Source organism: Erpetoichthys calabaricus, chromosome 3 (genome assembly GCF_900747795.2).
Source record: "Erpetoichthys calabaricus chromosome 3, fErpCal1.3, whole genome shotgun sequence".
NCBI classification, from domain to species: Eukaryota; Metazoa; Chordata; class Cladistia; order Polypteriformes; family Polypteridae; genus Erpetoichthys; species Erpetoichthys calabaricus.
Genome location: NC_041396.2, coordinates 288,434,512 through 288,455,614, shown reverse-complemented (window position 1 = coordinate 288,455,614; position 21,103 = coordinate 288,434,512). Strand labels below are relative to the sequence as shown.

Here is a 21,103-nt window from a genome sequence, read left to right as displayed (position 1 = left end):
TACTAGGGTGTTGTACCTTGTTAGCCATTATGAATGTAGTGTGAAGTCAATCACAATGACACCTTTTATTAGCTACCTAGAGAGATTACAATATGCAGGCTTACGAGGCAACTCAGGTCCCTTCTTCAGGCGAGTTGTAGAAACTGGAGTTCCCTGTGTTTATATAGACACCAGGACAAAGACAACAATGGAAAACTTTTAAGTGAGACATGTTAAATGTAAAAAATAATAGACCTCTTCAGGCTAAGATTCATTTAACAAGAGAGAAGAACAATGTCTGGTCAAGATCTTTTGAGAAGATGACTGTCCAACAAAGTCTTTTGAAGTTTCCGATGAGTTTTTTCCATACAATGTGGGTCTGTAGTCAGGTTGTCTTGTCAGTCCGAGAGATGCAAATTATCCTCATATCTGGCCATAAGACTCATGTCTCTATTTACACCATGTTGTAATGTATTAAATTTTAGCATGAGTTTGACTTCCCATTCTTTTCTCTCTTGCTGTGTTCTGAAGTTGCCCATAAGCCCTGCGAATTTAAAGTCCCTCTCACAGTGTCCATGGCTGTTGAAGTGGGCGGCTACAGGAACATCTGTGTTTCCACATTTAATGTGGAACCTGCAGAAATTCATTCTCTGGCGTAGTGTTTGTCCAGTTTCTCCCATATAGAGTGCAGTATCAGATATTAGAGGGCAGGGAAGAGTGAAGTAAATCTGCAAACAGCAAGAAGAACCTGAACTTTATTCATTTTAGAGCATCAGAAGGCAGCAGATAATTAAATTACATTCGCAAGTGTCAAGAACCTGCACTTTACCACACATGATTTCCATTAGTGGGTAGCAAAACATTGAAGTAAAGTCAAAAACCACAAAAACTTGCACTTTACTTTCCCTTGTTAATCCCACTAGAGGGCAGCAAAGATTTAAATTATTCTCAAAGACAACAAGTGGCAGTTTCGTAATTAATTCAATCATGTCCACTAGAGGGCCGCAGTGTGCCGACTTTGGACAGGTTTATACCTCACATGAAACTTATGTAAATCTGTTTCTTTGACTCTCATTCCTGCTGTAGTGTATAACATACTGTGCAAGAGGAAGTTCAACAGATTTGAGTGTCCTCCTTGCCACTAGGTGGCACTTGTTTCTTTAGAGTAGCCTAATATTACTTCAGAAATGCCTCTCAAAACTGTACAAGATGTCAATTAAGCAGTTTTTTTTTTTTAATTTGAATAAATGTTTCTCCCTTTACCACTAGGTGTCACTGTTTCCTTGGGGGGAAGTAGAGTAAATATATCTGTCATGTATATCACACTACTATGGAAGAATATTCCTGCAATAATGAAATGCAATCCAACACATTCAATACTTTGAAATGCTTACATATGCACTTGGTTCATTTCATTTTGGCCCATTTTTATGGTGTCATATTTACAAAACCTATCAACTGAATGATCGATTGCTTTTAGCTATGGCAGGCAATTTTCATGTGAGTTTACTTCATGTCCATATAGATCACGTGTCACAACTAAAAGCAAACAAATGTATTGCATTTCACTTTGTGGTTGCTCTGAGTGGGTTGCATTTTGATTCAAGACCACACCAATCACACCAAAACTGAGAATAATCAAATGACCAGTCAGCATCAAGAGGCGGGACAAGGGGTGTAAGCAGTTGGTGAAGGAGGCGTTCCACTTCTAAACATTTGTGTTCTGGCGGCGAGCATGACTGTGTCATCAATGTGGGGTGATTTAACTGATATGGTAAAAAGGATGTTTCAGGTCTTACTCGTGTGTTCAGCTGTCTGAAGTTGTTGTCTTTTTATTCGTTTTCAATTAAGCAGTGCGGTTACATTTGCAATGTGTACGTTGTTGGCGGTTTGAACGAAATGCTGAATGTAGTGAAACTTTTGTGAGTGCCACCAAGCTTGATTTCTTCATTGCTTTCTACTCCTGCCCTCTGGGGATAAACAGACACTTGTTCCCATCTTTAAACATTGGAGATATTAAAATTGTCATTTATATCGCCAACTTCCACCTGTTCAGTGAGCTGGCGGACCCCCTGCCTTATCAACTATCTGTTAACTCAGTTATTAGGCGATTATTGGTCATTTGGTTACGTTTAGTTTTTGCACGACTAATGCAGCCCACTCTGAGGCTTTGCTTTAAGTCGTGACAAGCGTGATAGATGGACACGAATTGAAACGCAATATGCTGTTGTACAGCACACTAACCTGCCACAAAAATTGTGTGCTGTAATGAAAAGCAGTCGGTCCTTTGGTCAATTTTACAATTATGGCAGAATTCAGTATGCCAGGTGCATATGTGGCACTTTGCAGTGCATTTAACACTTGGATTGCGTTTAATGTTTGCACAAATAAACTTCTGTTCAATACAAAAGTGGAGAGAGGTTTTGTTTTAGTTGAGTGAACTCTGACCTTGTTAGAACAGTAGAACATCAGAGCAGTGTGGACGGGAGTAGGCCATTCAGCTCAGCAAAGCTCGCCAGACCTGTCCACTGAATTCTCCTAAAATAACATCAAGTCGAGTTTTCAAAGTCCCAAAAGTCCTTCTTTCTACCACACTACTTGGTCACTTACTCCGTCTGTCTGTGGTTGTTTCTGTGAAGAAAAACTTCCAAACGTTTGTGTGAAATTTCCCCTTGTGTCCCCGTGTTCTTGATGAACTCATTTTAACGTCACCATCTTGATCCACTGAACTAATTCACCTCATAATTTTAAACACTTCAATCGGGTCTCCTCTTAATCTCCATTTGCTTAATACTAGCATTACCAGAGCCTACAAGAAAAGTGGTAAATCCGGCCCACCTTAAATCCTTTCTCACCTCTCCATCAGCGTCTTTTGTCCTGCAAATGTGTCGATAAGCAGCAAAGCAGCCTGGTATCCCATCCTCCCGCCCACCGCCGCAGTTCAATTCGCAAAGAAGTTTCTCAGTGCTCAGTGTTTATCTTGGAATGATGTGTCTGGAGTTGTAGAGGGTAAATAATATATCATTTAGAATACATACATTTCATGTGTGTTCCATGTCAACAACAATCTATGTAAAAACGTCATTAACACAGAAACATTTTTCATATTTTAGTAAAAACTGACAAAATGTAGACATGAAATGTATAATGTGTGAAACTTGAAATACAAATATGAAATAAACACTTTCACAAAAGGTATAAGTATAACCAAACAAGTGCACTTTTATTCAAGAATTTAACTGAAGAAAAAAGAAAGCAGGTTACAGTAGGCGGTTGATATGACAGCTTGCGTGGTGTGATGCTTTTGTGGAAGTGTTTATTTGATATTTGGACTTCAGGCTTCACACCTTATACACATGTCATAAATGTAGGAAGGACATTCCTTGGGTGTGTGAGAGCTGTTAACATTTGAATCTGATGATTGTATATAGCGCGGAACTGACCTCTCGGTTCTACTGTGTCCTTTCCATCTCCTGGAGTTCAAAAGAAATGCCACCATGCAGCAACATGTGGACACTGGGCAAGATCGGGAAAAAAAAAACAAACGTGGTCATTGACTACAACCGCGTGAATGTATGCAAATGAATATAATATTGCATTAGTTAATGCAACAACGTTTTCCGAAATGTACAATACAGGTCATAAAATGAATTATTCCAAATGTCATATATACCCAAGTCTCTCTCTTTTTGTCAGTGACATCTTGGATCAGAAGGTGCATACTAATTCAACGTGAGCAGGAACACTCAAGAATAAAACTGAAAAAAAAAATTCACATCCACAATCATTCTCAGTCACGCACACCACTCACATCCACGTCCACAGTTTTCCCAGTCTCATTCACGCACAAGATCTGACAAGGTTTTCAAATAAAGAGGGGTTATAACAAAATACTACGTCTTTATCTGAAAATGGCGTCTCACGATGGGGGGAGTGTTGGAGCAAGAACGTGAGTGAGAGAATAAAACTGAAAAAGAACCTGCTAACTTCAACAAGTACTATAAATGCACAGGTGCAAATCAAATGTATGTTTTTATTGTATGATATTAACAATAAGAGCAGCTCACTATTCAAAATGGTAAATTTGGGAAGCACCTGGTATGGAAACCGTGACCTCTTGTTTGGGAGTCACCACTTCTTAGCACTGCACCAGGCAAGCTGTCGTATCAACCGCCTACCGTAACCTGCTTTCTTTTTTCTTCAGTTAAATTCTTGAATAAAAGTGCACTTGTTTTGTTATGCTTGTACCTTTTGTGAAAGTGTTTATTTCATATTTGTATTTCAGGCTTCACGCATTATGCATTTCATGTCTACGTTTTGTCAATTATTCCTAAAACATGAAAAACGTTTCCGTGTTAACGATGTTTTTACTTAGTTGTTGACACAGAGCACACATGAAATGTATATATTCCAAATGAAGATGTACTTTTTTTACCCTATAAAGCTCCAGCACTTCACTCGAAGATAAACACTGAGCACTGAGAAACTTCTTTGTGAATTGAACTGTGGCGGTGGGCGGGGGGGATGGGATAGCAGGCTGCTTGCGGTTACCGACACATTTACAGGACAAAAAGACGCTGGCAGAGAGGTGCGAAAGGATTTAAGGTGGGCCAGATTTACTAGTTTTCTTGTAGGCTTTGGTAATTCTAGTGATAAACTGTAAAGGCTCAGCTCTTTTAATCTTTCCTCATAACGCATCCCCTGTAGCCCTCAAGCAGCCTAGTTGCTCATCTCTGGACATTTTCTTGTGCTGCTATGTCCTTTTTGTAGTCTGGAGACCAAAACTGCATCCAGAACTCCAGATGAGGCCTCACCAGTGTGTTATAAAGCTTGAGCTGAACCTCCTGTGACCTGTACTCCACACATCAAGGCGCTATATAACCTAACATTCTGTTAGCCTTCTTAATGGCTTCTGAACACTGGAAGTCGATAGCTTAGAGTCCACTACGACTCCTAAATCCTTCTCATAGTGTGGACTCTCGATTTTCAGACCTCCCATTGTGTATTCAAACGTCACATTTTTACTTCCTATGTGTAATACTTGACATTTAATGTCAGTAAATGTCATCTGCCGAAGCCTGTCTGCTGTCCAAGTCCCTTTGTGATGATTCAACGAATCTGCCAACTTTTCTTGGTTATCATCTAAAAACTTAACCACTTTGTTACTTCTATTCCTATCTAAATTATTTATATACACTATATTGCCAAAAGTATTGAGACTTCCCTCCGAATCATTGAATTCAGGCATTCCAGTCACTTCCATGGCCACAGGTGTGTAAACTCAAGCTCCTCAGCATGCAGACGACTTTGTGAAAGAATGGGTTACTGTCAGGAGCTCAGTGAATTCAAGCGTGGTACCGTGATAGGATGTCACCTGTGCAATAACTCCATTTGTGAAATATCCTCATTACTAAATATTCCACAGTCAACTGTTAGTGGTATTATAACAAAGTGGAAGAAATTGGGAACAACATCAACTCAGCCACGAAGTTGTAGGCCACATCAAATCACAGAGCGGGGAGAGCGCATGCTGAGGTGTGCAGAAGTCGCCAACTTTCTGTAGAGTCAATAGCTACAGACCTCCAAAAGCTCAAGAACAGTGCAGCATAGAGAAGGAGCTTCATGGAATGGGTTTCCATGGCCGAGCAGCTGCAGCCAAGCCTTACATCACCAAGTGCAATTTCAAAGCGTCGGATGCAGTGGTGTCAAACGCACCGTCACTGGACTCTAGAGCAGTGCAGACATGTCATCTGGAGTGATGAATCACGCAATCTAATGGACGAGTCTGGGTTTGGCATTTGCCAGGACAGCTGGACTTGCCTGACTGCATTGTGCCAAGTGTAAAGTTTGGTGGAGGGGAGATTATGGTGTGGGGTTGTTTTTCAGGGGTTGGGCTTGGCCCTTTTAGTTCCAGTGAAAGAAACTCTTAATGCTTCAGCATATGAAGCCATTTTGGACAATTTCATGCTCCCAACTTTGTGAGAATAGTTGGGGATAGCATCATGACTGCGCACACACCAGTGCACAAAGCAAGGTCTATAAAGAAATGGAGGAGCGGGTTTGGTGTGGAGGAACTTGAGTGTCCTGCACAGAGCCCTGACCTCAACCCAATAGACCACCTTTGGGATGAATTAGAGTGGAGACTATGAGAGAGCAAGGCCTTCTCATCCAACATCAATGCCTGATCTCACAAATGCTCTCCTGGTGAAAAATTCCCATAAACACACTCCTAAACCTTGTGGAAAGCCTTTCCAGAAGAGTCAAAGCTGTTAGAGCAGCAAAGGGTGGGACAACTTCATAGTAAAGCCTATGTATTAAGAATGGGATGTCATTAAAGTTCATTTGTATGAAAAGGCAGGCGTCCCAATACTTTTGACAATATTGTGTATATTCCTATCCAAATCAACCACCAGGTGTCGCTGTTTCTTTATTAACGTGTATCACACTGCAAAAGAGGAAGTGAACGAGATCTGAATTACTTGAATGAATGCCCCCCCTAATCACCATTCACTGTCATTGTTTATCCTTCAGGGGGCACAGTCCTGGAGTACCACTGTGGCTTTGGCATACCCGTGTCTCTACTGCTCATCACTAATCATCACTCTTTCGATACATTAATGGAGCAAACTGCACAGGAAAGGGCAAAACAAAAAGAATATGTTAAAACATTTAAAGATATGGCAAGAAATGCACATTTCTGAATTTTCTTTGCATATAAATATTTCATATTTCTGAATGCAAAATAAGAGAAGAAAAAGAATAATTAAACCTGCACCTCATCTACTTGGATAGGAGACCACCTAGGAAGAGCTTGGGTTGGTGCTGGAAGAGGTGTTGGTGAGGTCAAGAGGGGGCACATAAACTAAGGTCTAAAAGAGGATCTCAATGCAGTGATGGGGACGCTGCTGTAAAAATGGCGCCATCCTTCGGATGAGACGTAAACTCAAGGTCCTGACTCTCTCTGTGGTCTTAAAAGATCCTTGGGTGTCCTTCATAAAGAGTAGGGTGTATCCCGATGTCCTGGCTAAATTGCCCACCACAGCCTGGTCATTCTGGCCCTCTAATCACCCCCTTGTTTCAAGTCCTGTCTCTCACCACTTCACTACGTGAAAGCGCTTTGAGTAGTGAGAAAACTGCTATATGAAGGTAAAGAATTATTAATAATTATAAGAAGTGCCCATAGGGAAATACAGGCCATGAGCCACCGTGTTGCTTCTTCTTTGCCATTAGAGGGTGCCGGTGAGCTACATCTTCAGACCTCATTAATAATAACTTGGGATGGAGAGTGGCAGTATGTTGCAAACTTGTTACATTTTGGAAGTCCTTAATTCTTTCCATTAAAATGCATTCAGTGAGTTGACTTCTCCATATTGCTATTCTCTGTCATGAGGAGGTGCTGGTGAGCTGCATGCTTAGTCCTTAATAAAACTTTGGGATGGAGAGTGGCAGTACATTGTAGTCTGAAGAAATTTTAAGTTGTTGTTAATTATTTGCAGTAAATGAAGACTGTGAACTGCTGGGCTGCTTATTCTCTGCCATGAGGAGGTGCTGGTGAGCTGCATGCTTAGTCCTCCTTAATAATAATTTGGAACGGAGAGTGGCAGTACGTTGTAGACTGAAGACATTTAAAGTTGTTATTAGTGAGAAGTCAAGCACAATGACCCATTTTATTGGCTAAATAAAGAGATTACAATATGCTTCAGTCAAGGTATAATACAGAAACTGGAGCTTGCTGTGTTTATATGGACACCAGGAAAGATACAACATTGGAAAACCTTCAAGTGAGACATCTTAGATGTTAATTAATAGAACTCTCCAGGCTAAGATTCATTAAGCAAGAGTGGAGAACAATGTATGATCAAGATCTTTGGATAAGATAACTGTCCAACAAAGTCTTTTGAAGTTTCTGATGAATTTTTCCATACAATATGGGTCTGTAGTCGGGTTGTCTGGGTCTGTCCGAGAGATGCAAACAATCCTCATATCTGGCCATAAGACTCATGTCTCTATTAACACCATGTTGTAATGTATTAAATTTTAGCATGAGTTTGACTTCCCATTCTTTTCTCTCTTGCTGTGTTCTGAAGTTGCCTAAAAGCACTGTGACTTTAAAGTCCCTCTCACAGTGTCCATGGCTGTTGAAGTGGTGAAGAAGTTTTGCATCTCTGACTGACACAGACAACCTGACTACAGACCACATTGTATTGAAACTTCAAAAGACTTTGTTGGACAGTTATCTTATCCAAAGATCTTGACCATACATTGTTCTCCTCTCTTGCTTAATGAATCTTAGCCTGAAAATGTCTATTGTTTTTTTACATTTAAGATGTGTCTCTTAAAGATTTTCCAATGTTGTATCTGTCCTGGTGTCTATATAAAACGCAGGGAACTCCAGTTACCTGAAGAAGGGGACTGAGTTGCCTTGAAAGCTTGCATATTGTAGTCTTTTTAGTTAGCCAATAAAAGGTGTCATTTTACTTGACTTCTCACTACATTCATAATGGCTAACACGGTACAACACCCTAGTACTAAAGTTGTTGTTAATTATTTGCAGTCCAAGTTGCTGTGCTGCTTATTTTTTTTTTTTTGACATGAGGGGGCATCGGCGAGTAACATGCTCAGTCTTCATTAATAGAGTACAATACAGTGCTGATTATTTTTGTATAGTGTTCTTCACTGACTGCTGTGAACAAATTCTCTGGTAAAATGCAAGTAGAGAGTAAAATATTTAATAAATAGCATTTTGTGATGGAGAGTGGCAGTATGTTGTAGTCGTGTAACATTTTATATCTAATACGTTCCTTTAAAATGCATTCAGTGAATTGACTGCTCCATGATTCTACTCTCTGCCATTAGGGGGCATCAGAGAGCTGTTGTACTGCTCCGTCCTCCTTAATAATAATTTGGGATGGCGACTGTCAGTATGTTAGTATCTACGTTGTGCATCATGTCGTCCCTACAGGAAAGAGCTGTAGGGTTATGGTGTTTGTTCATCTTACTTATCTCCACTAGAGGGCAGTGATGTGTTGCTTTTCTAATACTGTTGAGTAGAGTGGAATTGCACTGAGTTGCTTTGAGAATGTTAGGTGATATGGGAAAGATAACTTACTGTGTCCATCAGAGGGTTGTTTTCCCTTGTGTGTTTACTACCCAGTACCACTAGAGGACAGTCAAAGAAGTCCATAGCGTTGATATCAGCGGCTCACCGACAAAATTGACAACCTGTGACTTTCACCCAAGTGCCGTGCTTAATTTACTGTACCTCACCCTTCTTTTGTCCTCCACAGCAGTCGTTACTTTGGGAGCACCAAAAGCAGCAGTTCCGCAGACACACGGCCCAGATGGAGAACCTTGCAGTCCCTATGGTGCTTGGGGCTCATCGGCCCCTCTCCCGCGCCCAGTCCTCTCCGGCCTCTGCCACCGTGTCACTCCCCGAGAAGACCCTCACTCTTCCTGTGCAGGAAAACCCCACCAAACCACGCTTCACCACAGGTACCCCAGTGATGTATGATGTGCTGATTGTGTATGCCCCCCCCCCCCCCCCCCCCCCCCCCACCGAGATGTCCAGCTCCCCATGGCTTTAACTCTTCTTCTTGTTCTGCTTCTGCCTGCAGGCATTGTGTACGACTCCCAGATGTTGAAACACCAGTGCACATGCGGGGACAACAGCACACACCCCGAACACGCGGGGAGAATTCAAAGCATCTGGTCACGGCTGCAAGAGCGAGGACTGAGGAACCAGTGTGAGGTACTGTCAGCAGGCCGGCAGGGTCAAACTACTCAACGGACTTTAGCAAGAGGGGCGTGTTGGTCTGCAATGTAATGAGTCAGATGTTGCTCACCGTAAGGTGTACGCCAGGGACTTCCTGCCAGGCTGAATCAGCTGGCACAAGGCAAAACCGAGGGGTCCTAGATATGGTCCAGCTATCCTGTGGCTGATTCTGTATAGCAAAGCTTGAAGAGACGTCTGTCATGTCCTGGGCAATGTTGGCCTGGCCTTTTGGGTTGGGGTCAAGAGCCTGACCAGTTCAACTGTGGGAGTGGAAGATGGGTCAGACGAACTGGTGTTTAAGGACAGACCTCTGGCCTCTGTGTCTTCTTGCCATATCATCTTCTATTGGGTTTAGCACCCTACCCAATGTAGAAACGGGCAACGACCTCACTAAGCCCTCATTCCCGAGAAGTCCTGTGTGCCGCTGTCAAATTCAAGCAAATTCAGCACAGCGAGGTCCTTGCTTGCTTGTCTCCCACAGATTAGCAAAACGCCGAACAGTAAATCAGACGCCATTCGTTTAGACGACTTGATAGAGAGAATAATCACTTGTGAGGTGTGGTTATATGGTGGTCAGTGTGAGTAGGTGACAACAACAACATTTATTTATGTAGCACATTTTCATACAAAAAATGTAGCTCAAAGTGCTTTACATAATGAAGAAAAGAAAAATAAAAGACAAAGTAAGAAATTAAAATAAGACAACATTGATTAACATAGAAACAGACGGATGGGACATCCGTATGACCTGAGCAAAAAACAAAACACTGTCCCTTAATCCAGTGTTCTGAGAGCAGACTGGGTGAGAAGGTCCAGGTATTTAATGATACTGTTAAGTTTGGGTAAACTCTGTCATCATGAGCTCCTTCCATATTTCTAACTGTAGCTATAAGTGTCATGGAGGTACAAAAATGCACCTATCATCCTGCTATGCCATTTAGGTAAACCCTATGTTGTAATTATTAAGTTAAAAATAGCATCTCTTAGGTATTTGGACAAAAATCCATCCCACATCACATAAAGGGGCTACTATAGTGGGACGTCTTAGCTCTAGCTGGTGTATTAGTGATGGGCCATTCACGAACAATTTCGTTCTTTTTGAACAACTCCTTAGTTAGTGACGCAAATCGATTGTCCATAGGAGTGCTGTAGCGCATACATCATGTTCTTGGCGTCTCTCGTTTCATAGGTAGATAGAAGTGTAAAGCTCATGTGCAAGTCGCACCACTCTGATTCATGATTCTTAGTCACTTTGCTTGTGATTCTTTCAACATTGAACTGAGCCATTACCAGCGAACGAGAATTCTCGCTGATGATCATACAAGTACGATACAGCAGCGACACCTGTTTGAATGCATTGTTTGTCTTCTGTACAGTTTAATGGATTGGTTGAAAGCAGAAAATATAAACACGATATTAGAGTAGCACGTTTAATCACACAATTAAACAAATTTCTAACTATTAATTTACTTTAATGCACACGTTTTTACATCTCACGGACGGACTATACCTGCATGTGTCATTCATTGATTCTGTCAGCTTCAAACGGAACCATCACTCGAGAATGAGTCTCAAGATTCTTGTTTATTTGATTCACATATGAATCATTACCCGAGGACGAGGTGCCTGATTCAAGTTTGAATGATTACCTGGGAATTCTTACTCATTTGATTCATGAATGAATTACTACCTGAGAATGAGACGCCAGAGTCTCGTTCATTTGATTCGTGCTGAAATCATTACCTGAAAGAGGCGCCAAATTGTTGCTCATTTGATATGTGTAGGAATCATTACCTGAGAGTTCTTGTTCATTTGATTCATGAATATATCATTACCCGAAAATGAGGCGCATGATTAACAAGCCATCACTCAAGAACGAGTCTTACGATTCTAGTTCTTTAGATTTACGATCAAATCATTACCTGAGAATGAGACACCAGAGTCTCATTCATTTGATTTGTGTTGTAATCATTACCCAAAAAGAGGTGCCAGGTTGTCATTCATTTGATTTGTGTATGTAAGAATGTGAGTTCTTGTTCATTTGATTCATGTAAGAATGTGGCGCCTCATTCTCGTTAATTTGATTTGCGTATGAATCATTACTTGAAAATTCTCATTCATTTGATTTATGTAAGAATCATTACCCGAAAATGAGACACCTGATTCTCATTCATTAGATTTACAGTTGAATCAGTAACCGAAAATGAGACAACTTGTTCTCGTTCATTGGATTCATGTTGGAATCATTACCTAAGTATGAGGCTGCAGATTTTCGTTCATTTGGTTCATGTAGGAATCATTTCCTGAGAATGTGGCGTCTGATTGTCATTAATTTGATCTGCATATGAATTATTACCTGAAAATTCTCATTCATTTGATTTGCATTAGAATCATTATCTGAGAATGATGTGCCTAAAGTCACGTATGAAACATTACCTGACAATTCTTGTTCATTTGATTCATGATTGAATCATTACCCGAGAATGACACATTCTTTTTCATTTGGTTTGCTTAAGAATCATTACCCGAGAACAAGGTGCCTGATTTGTGTATGAATCAAGTATCAGAGAATTCTTGTTCATCTGATTCACAATTGAATCATTACCTGAGAATGAGGCTCCTGATACTCATTCATCAGATTTGCATATGAATCATTCCCCAAGAATGAAGTGCACGATTCTCATTAATCTGATTCGCAAATGAATCACTACCTGAGGATGAGGTGCACGACTCACATTCGTTACGTAGAATGAATCCTTTCCCGAGACCGAGTTACACAATTCTCATTCACATGCGATTCCCTGATGTTTTGTCTTATTTTAATTATGCATTTGATGTCATGTCGATGGAGGAGTGTCCAGACGTTAAGTGGTGTGACATCATTAACGTGATGGTGCCGCGTGTACCTGATGCTCCTTTCTGAGAACATCGCCAGTTGCCTTGGTGTTGATTTTCTCTCGCGTAACACTTTTTTGTTACAAGTCCAATAATTTTTTGTGTCTAATACATTATTCCCCGTTACCAACAGTGACTGTTTTGGAAGTCGTTTTCACCAGGGAACATTATTTAATAGTTTTGATACTCTGGAATAATGTACTGTAGTTTTTTACTAATGGTACTTTTTGTTTATCATGTTGCCATTTTATTTTTTTAAACAAGTGCCGTCATGCAATGATGTCCCCAGAAGTGCTCATGTCACTAGTGCGACACATTAAAAGTCAACACCGCGTGTCTTATGGTGCCAAAGACTGCTGAAATCTTTTCAATGTCAAATGTTCAGTTCTACAACGGCTGCTTACAGTCAGTGTCGGTCAAGGCCCATTTGGAGCTCTATGGGTGGCATTGATGGACATCACCCTTCGTCACCCATAGTGGGTAGTCGGTATTATTAGACTTCTACAACCTGTGGGGCTCGATGTCCGCAGCGCACACCCCTCCAATACCACAAATGGCACCTTTTTTGTGTGTACACCACAGACTTGGTAAGGAGCGCGCACCCCTTGGTGTACGGAGCATACACACTTTTACTTTCATAAGTAGCAGCCTGCGGGTAACAGTGCCCCCACTCAGTATCATCAGAGATTGACGACTGTTGGGTTTGGGTTTTACTTCCATTAATGATGTTCACGGATTATCCTCCTATTTTGACGACTGAGTCGAGGGGGATTCCCTCTCCGTGTTTGGAGGGTGTGCAAACATTGCCCCTTTGTTGTTATACTGCGGACAACCCAGGTGCAGGGGGCAGGGCACTCCCCTTAACATTCATGAATTTCACCCCTCACATGATGGCACCTATGTTGCCTAATGAGTGCACCGGCTCTGTTTACGATTTTTGCGCTAACGTTCAACTTTTGATGAAAGTATAATAGAATTCAGGACATTTTCTACCTGTTTTAGCCACAATAGAGGAAATGCTTTATTTATGGAGGTGGTGTTGGCAAATTCTGAACTATTTAAAAGAAGGACCAACAAGTAGGGGGGGGGGGGGGGGGCGTGTATTTGGATTGAGTGGAAACAGTCGGTAATGGGCTTTTCAAGTGACAGCCATCCTTGGCGCTGGTGGGAACAGCCATGTCTTGTTCGGTCTCCGTTACCCGGAAGCCACATTCGAGCCTGTAGCTGACTCTCCTTATGTCCTTCTCAACCCTCAGAGCATTAAAGGAAGGAAAGCATCACTCGAGGAGCTGGAGTCAGTCCACTCGGAGCACCACGTGCTGCTGTATGGCACCAACCCACTCAATCGCCTGAAGCTGGACAATCGCAAGCTGGCCGGTAAGCTTTCTCTCACCTCACCCAGTGTCAGGCTGTTGGCAGGAGCCCATCTATTCCAATCTCTCTGGAGTTCTAGACGCATTGCTCTTCAGTCTGATCATCTTATTATAGCGAGATGTATCGATATGTAAGGGTCTTTAGCTCACCACATGGAGATGTTGGATCTGTGAGAGAACAGGCAGGTGAGCCTCTGCAAATGGAGGTCAAAACTGTGTGTGCAGAAGAAACTTAACAGGTTGGTGGTCTGAAAGGCTTCTGATGTGGCACGTAGGCTCATGAGGACAGCAAATCCCCTTGAAGAGGAAGAGTGGCGCCTTCCAAACCTAACAGTGGAGTCGATCGGGGTCCTTTCTTGATGGAACAATAAACAGTCATTTTTAAGGACTAGTAAAGAGCTGATTGCGTCCCTTGTGTCAGTCCTTCCTCCCTCGTACTTTGGGTTGTCATGTTGGGGTCCTTGTCCATTTGGAAGACCGATTTGTGACTGAGCTTCAACTTCCTTGCTGAGCTCTTGAGATGTTGCTGCATTTTCCTTCCTCATGATGCCATTTATCTTGTGCACAGCACTGTACCCCCACAACATGATTGGGATGGTGTGCTTTGGCTTGCAAGCTTCACCCTTTTTCTTCCAAACATAACTGTGGTCATTATGGCAAAACAGTTCAGACTAGGATTCATCAGACCAGAGTACACTTGTCCAGATGGTAAGATCTTTGTCCTCATGTGCCACTGCAAACTGTAGTCTGGCTTTTTTATGGTGACTTTGGAGCAGTGGCATCTTCCTTAGAGCAGCCTTTCAGGTTATGTTGATGTCGGACTGTGGATATACTGTAGATACCGATCTACCTGTTTTCCTCCAGCAGCTTCACAAGGTCCTTTGCTGTCATTGATTTTGATTGATTTGCACTTTTCGCACCAAAGTACATTCTTTTCTAGGAGACATAATGCGTCTCCTTCCTGGGTGGTCCCATTGCATTTAGACAGATGAACATGGAACCTTCAGGCGTTTACAAATTGTTCCCAAGGATGAACCTGATTTGTGGAGGTTCACCTTTTTTTTCTGTGGTCTTGGCCGATTTCTTTTGATTTTCCCATTGTGTTCAGCAAAGAGGCTGTGAGTTTGATGGTAGGCCTTAACACACATCCACGTGTTGCCTCCAGTTAGGCTAACTGGCTATCAGAAGCTGACTGTCGAATTGTCAAAAGGCTTGACATTATTTTTTAGAATTGTCAATCCTGCTTAAAGGCACAGTTGGCAAAGTGTATGTGAACTTGTAACCCACTGGAATTGTGATATGGTCAATAACCCACGAACCAGCGGAAAATCTACGATATATATTTAAATAGTGAATAGTGAAGCTGCGAAAGTCGAAGCGCGATATAGCAAGGGATTACTGTATATATACCATATGTGATTGTGTTTGGGGTCTCACTGTTTCAGTGTCCTTTTCTGTCACTAATGTCATCGCCTTTTCTGCTGGGATCGTGTGAGTGAGCTCCGTTGTTTTTCCCTAATTAACCAGCGGCGTCACTGGCCTTGCATTGTTGGAGTCACTTGCACACGTGCTTATCGTATTTTCCTTCTGTGGTGCCTTATCCTAAGAAATCCCTTTCAGTCATTATTTTTGTGTTTATTATTGTTTTTGTTTTATTTCAGGAATCTTGTCCCAGCGGATGTTTGTCATGTTGCCCTGTGGTGGTGTGGGGGTAGGTATTTTGGATTTCTGTGCTCTAATCCTCTTCATCCTCCTCCTCCTCCTCCTCCCCCCTTTGGATGTCAGTGACCAGGCTGTGGCTGGAGCTGCCCGAGTGACGATGTTTGGCTTTCATTCCTTTTTCTTTTTCCTTTGGCTGATGGATCTGACATGTCGGAGTGAAGAGCGGCTCCTCTCTGTCGTTCTTTTTCTTTGTGCATTTCCTGTAATATTCTTGTCACTTTCTGCTATGGAGAAGCTCAGTTGATGTAGCCCAGCTCAGCCATCTGAAATGTGATTGAGATTTTCCACTGAACATTTGTCGGTCGGGTGGTGGCGGCTGGGAGGGTCGCATTCCTGTTGCTTTTTCTCTGTTCGCCAGTTGGTGTCAAAGACCATCTCTGTTTTTTCTGTTTGGAAAATGTCAATGGCAGACAGTTTTAATGTTTATTTTGACCAGCCATCGTTACATTGTGATGAGGCAGAAACACATTTTAAGTATGAAACAAAATTCTGACCCAGGCAGAACTGAAATTGTCGTTACCTAAAACATATTGTTGGTTAGTTCAAGTGAGAGTTGCAGATGTCTAAAATGCAATATTGAGTAGCGTAAGAAAAACGAGAGGACAACAGTAAAGAGTTGGGGTACCGGCCTGGTAATCCTGTATCACTGAATTGCACAGAGAAATTAAAAAACACGCAATAATCGCAGAGGTGTCTTTTCAGATGCGAGTTCAGGGTAGAATTGACAAAGATGGCAGAGTTTCTGGTTATCAGTCCTTCCAGCCGGAAGGGTGGACACAGGAAGTGACATCAGAGGTGTTCTAGCTGTCAATCATCCAGTCTGCAGAGGGAGGAAGAGAAAAAGGCATTAGGACAGCGGTGGGCAAGGTCACTTCTGGATGGCAGGAGCGGCTGCAGGTTTTTGTTCCAATCCAGTTGCTTAATTAGAAAACAATCCTTGCCCATAATTTAATTTCATGGCTTGTTATTTCTTTAACTCTGCCATGTCAAATCATTCTCTTATCCTAGATTTTTTTTCCTTTCTAAGAATATCATCCAAATGACTTGAAGCCTAAAACAGACGAGTTATTCTCAGTCCTTCACTTTTTTCTCTTCACTTTCCTTCCAAGTATTTAATTAAACTAAACAGTGTACGATAAATCCACACAGGTGTAAACAGAGAACCGCTGGTTTCTTTTGTCATTTGCATCTTATTGCTAATAATAAAAACCAAGAATACAGCTGTTTAAGAGTAAAATAAGTAATAAGGGCTCAAAATTGTAACAAACGAGACCACTAAAGTGAAACAGAAAAATGTTACCTGAGCAAAATCCTGCAGCCACTGCGGCCCTCCAGGACTGACTTTCCCCTCCCCTGCATTAGGACATTGGGACACAGACCACAGTGTCGTCAGCCACTGTCCACTTGGATGGAACCCAACTTGAACATGTTAATGAATTCAAGTAGCTAGGATCCTAGGCTAGTTCAAGAAAAGAAGGTGGGTGGTCTCCATAGCCGGATTGGACAAGCAACTGCAGCATTTGCCTCGCTGAAATGGTGCCTGTGGAAACAAACGAACATCTCGATGAAGACCAAAGTTCGCCTCTTCCGGACCGATCCCATCATACGCATCAGAAACGCGGGCACTGGTCAGATTTGACCTGGTCCAACCGGATGCGATGCCTACGTCAAATCCTGCGAGTCTCAATTCGTAATCCTACCCGAAACAAAGTCATTCGGCAGAATTTTGAACGGCAAGTAACCATTGAAGAGCAAATCCAATAACGTCACTTATGATGGTTTGGTCACATTTGTCGAATGAGTGGCAGCCGTCTATCACACAAATTCCTCTGGTGGCATTGGAAAATCCAACATACAGCTCCCAAGAAAACCTGTTCCAAACAAATCAAGGAAGACCTGAAGAAATCAAGACTCAACATCGACGAAGCCAGAGACATTGCCAAGGACCGCCTGGCATGGAAGCGTCTTGTGTCCGAAATCCATTGGCACCCACAGCAGCATACTCTGAGGACACCTTCGGCTGGACGCCAGCGAGGGACCAGTGGGGCTGTGGGACACGGCGCCAACCTCTGGAGCGGCAGTAGAGTTGCGGTCCTCAGTGTGTATGTGTGCACATGTGGCACTAGCTGGAATGCGGATTAGAGATATCAGGATTGTTGAGAAGCGTATTAAGGGTTAGGACAACAGAAGGATTGTCACGTAAAGGTGGTACAGCCGAAGTGTTCGAATCGTCAGAGATGAAAATTTCACCGTGAAATCGATGCCAGCTCCGAAGGGAGAGAAGTAGGGGGACTGAGCCCTAAACCTACGTCTGACTTTCGAAACTAGGATATCCAAATCCAAAGCGAACATCCCACACGTAATGAGCAGACAGACACAGAAGTCAGATGACACATTCTGCAGTGTTTTAAGTGCATTTCATTTCTATGTAATGTTAGTAAGCCGGAAACAGTCGTCTAACATGACATACCCAGTGACTCAGGCCAACTAGTGCACAACTCACTCTGACCAGATCAAACAGGTCTGATTTTGTCTTTAGTTGCGAGCGTGAGTGTTGTCAGCCTATACATTGCTTAATGCATAGAAGACAGCAACTGGAAATAAAGCACGCCGGTGATTTGGACCTTCTAAACAGAAGAGAAGCCGACCTGTCTGATGTCTGTGTGTTTTACGCATCACGACAGAACGGAAAAAAGAAAAGCGAGACAAAGGGTAGAGACTCTCCCTGCTAACCCTTCATACAGCACCGGCTCCGTTAGGCAGCGTGTTATCGAGTGCCGGAAAACCGGGCAGCTGTACTGGGAAGTCGGCGTGTGACTGCTAAAGATGACATGGCCAGCAATGTTTAGTTGTTTAATTTGACGCGCTCCCACATGTTGACAATTCTGACATACCTTACGACTAGAAGTCATTTAAAGTTGACATCGACTTTATTCAGAATGTCTACAGTCGCTTCTGCCTTAGCACCATTCTGTCTGTTAACCTGTAACAGAGAGCTGGGCGCCATGAGAGGCGAGTGACTCCTGTAAATCTAATGGCTTCTGCATTTTTCTGCAACTGCCATACCCTCTAAAGAGTGCAGCGTCGTTTTGGGTCTGCGGTGTAGGAATAGTTATTTAATGGAAGGAAGGGGGGGGGGTGACGAGTGGGGGGGGCACTTGGAGCGGACAGCATGCGTGGTGTCGATAAGGGCTTAATCTGTGTGGATCTCCGGCCCCCCCGCTTCTCGGCTCATGCACGTTGATTGAAACAACATGTCGATGACAATGATAAAAGAAATTCCTCTGATTTCATTGTTCTCTAATGCCAAACCTCCAAAAATGTGTGTTTTGAAATAAAAAGAAAATCACACGGGAAGCAGGCCGCCTTTGAAACAGCAAGGGGGCGAGGAGGTGGGGGTGCTGTGGAAAAGCTGTCTGTAGTCAAGTTGTAAAAAAAAAAAAAAAAAACAGATTCACTCCTTTGGAACAGTCAAAGGGGGGGATTGAAACCGCCTCAGACAATCGCTTCACACTTCAGCACCGCTGTGTTCAGCCTGGCACTTCGCCATTTGGTGCTCACCATGATGTGCTCCATTCATTTATTTGGTGTATCGCGTTTCTTGGTGTGGGGGTCCTGGTGGCAGCCCCCTTGAAAGACTTACCTGCCATTTACCTTCTGCCCTCCTTGAGTGGAATACCTAGCAGCCCGTCTCGAGTTTTCACTGGAGTCTCCCTCTGGTGGGCAGTGCCTGGTACAACGCCTGCCGGATGCACAACTTCATAAATACCCAGACCTCCATGACTGATTGGTCTTGTTGCATTGAACACGTGCCGAGTCAATTCAGGATTAGGGTTACGTTTTCTGCACTCCTAGGCCTCATTCTAGAATTCATTCTCCTCTTAATTCGAGATTTGAATTTCATTTTGTGCTCTTCCAATGGTATAATTGTCAAGTTAATTCGAGATTAGGGTTATGTTTCTTTTGCCCTCGAGGACTGATTGTAAAGTTAATTCTCTTTTAATTTGGAACTACGGTTACATTTTGTGCACTTCCATGGCAATTCTCCCTTTATTTCAGGATTAAAGTTACATTTCTTGTACTCCCATGGCTAATTCAGTCAGTCAGTCATTTTCCAACCCGCTATATTTTAACTACAGGGTCACGGGGGTCTGCTGGAGCCAATCCTAGCCAGCACAGGGAAGCAAGGCAGGAACAAACCCCGGGCAGGGCGCCAGCCCACCGCAGGGCACAAACACACACACACCGAGCACACACTAGGGACAATTTAGGATTGCCAATGCACCTAACCTGCATGTCTTTGGACTGTGGGAGGAAACCCACGCAGACACTGGGAGAACATGCAAACTCCACGCAGGGAGGACCCGAGAAGCGAACCCAGGTCTCCTAACTGCGAGGCAGCAGTGCTACCACTGCACCACCGTGCTGCCCATGGCTGATTCTACAGTTAGTTCTGCGGTGGGTAACCAGGGGGTGTACAGCTCTCCAAACCCCGGATACAACAGACACAGAGCCCAAGTGTTGCACACAACACACCTTTATTCAGCTGTGGGAAACGCTTTTGTCTCGCTCCCCATAGCACCACAAAGTAATAGCACCAATACACCGTCCCTTTCTTCTTTCTCTTTATCTCCACTCCTCCTCTAGCAAGCTTTGCCCACCTCCTCCCGACTCTGACTCCTCAATTTGTGACAGCTAGTCCCTTTTCTAGAGCACCCGGTAGGAGAAAACCTGGAGTCGGCAGCCCTGCAGAGGAGGGTTCAGCCGTTGTCCATGCACCCCTTGGCAGTGGCCATGGGCCTCCAGCAGGGTTGAGCTTTCATGCCCTGTAGCCGCCAGGGGAGGCTGCCCTCTGTCATCCCGGGGGAGGTATTGCCCCATGCAAGCTCCTTCTCCAGGTCCTTCCATTATGGAAGCATCCCAACCAGGTAAGAATTCCGGCTATCCGTTACACTGCCTTTAATTTTCAAGATTCAGGTTTCATTTCACACCCTGTCAATGCTGATTCTAGAGTTAATTATCCCTTTATTTCTCAATTAAAGTTTAATTTCTTGTACTCCTAGGGTTAGGGTTAATAATCAATAATCCGGGTACCAACAAATAATAAACCCTCTTACCTAAATGACTTATCGTCCTGTCATCCTAACATCTGTAGTCATGAAAGTGTTTGTGAGGCTTATCAAGAAATGCATTTGCTCCTCCATCGACAGCTCCGTTGAACCACTGCAGTTTGTGTTCCACCCTGACTAGCTCAGCAGAGGATGCTACCCCCCCACCCCCATGTGTTGCACCCCACCCTTACATTATGGAAGACTGCTGCTCATTGACTACAGCTCAGCCCTCAACAGAAGATGAAGGGCCC

The 21,103-nt window shown here is 43.1% G+C and overlaps 2 protein-coding genes across 7 annotated transcripts in view; one reads left to right on the top strand and one right to left on the bottom strand.

Annotated features, from left to right (window-relative positions):
• Positions 1-21,103, bottom strand: part of slc48a1a (solute carrier family 48 member 1a) — a 1,064,469-nt gene that overhangs the window by 698,165 nt on the left and 345,201 nt on the right. The window lies entirely within an intron of this gene.
• hdac7a (histone deacetylase 7a) overlaps positions 1-21,103 on the top strand; it is a 291,449-nt gene that overhangs the window by 212,266 nt on the left and 58,080 nt on the right. For 5 of the 6 annotated variants that reach the window (XM_051924333.1, XM_051924334.1, XM_051924335.1 and 2 more), the window contains 4 exons: positions 9,267-9,471; positions 9,594-9,727; positions 13,903-14,023; positions 15,681-15,730. In XM_051924333.1, the coding sequence (XP_051780293.1) occupies positions 9,267-9,471; positions 9,594-9,727; positions 13,903-14,023; positions 15,681-15,730 (510 nt within the window). The remainder of the gene's footprint in view (positions 1-9,266; positions 9,472-9,593; positions 9,728-13,902; positions 14,024-15,680; positions 15,731-21,103) is intronic. The other variant, XM_028792700.2, reaches the window with a different exon arrangement.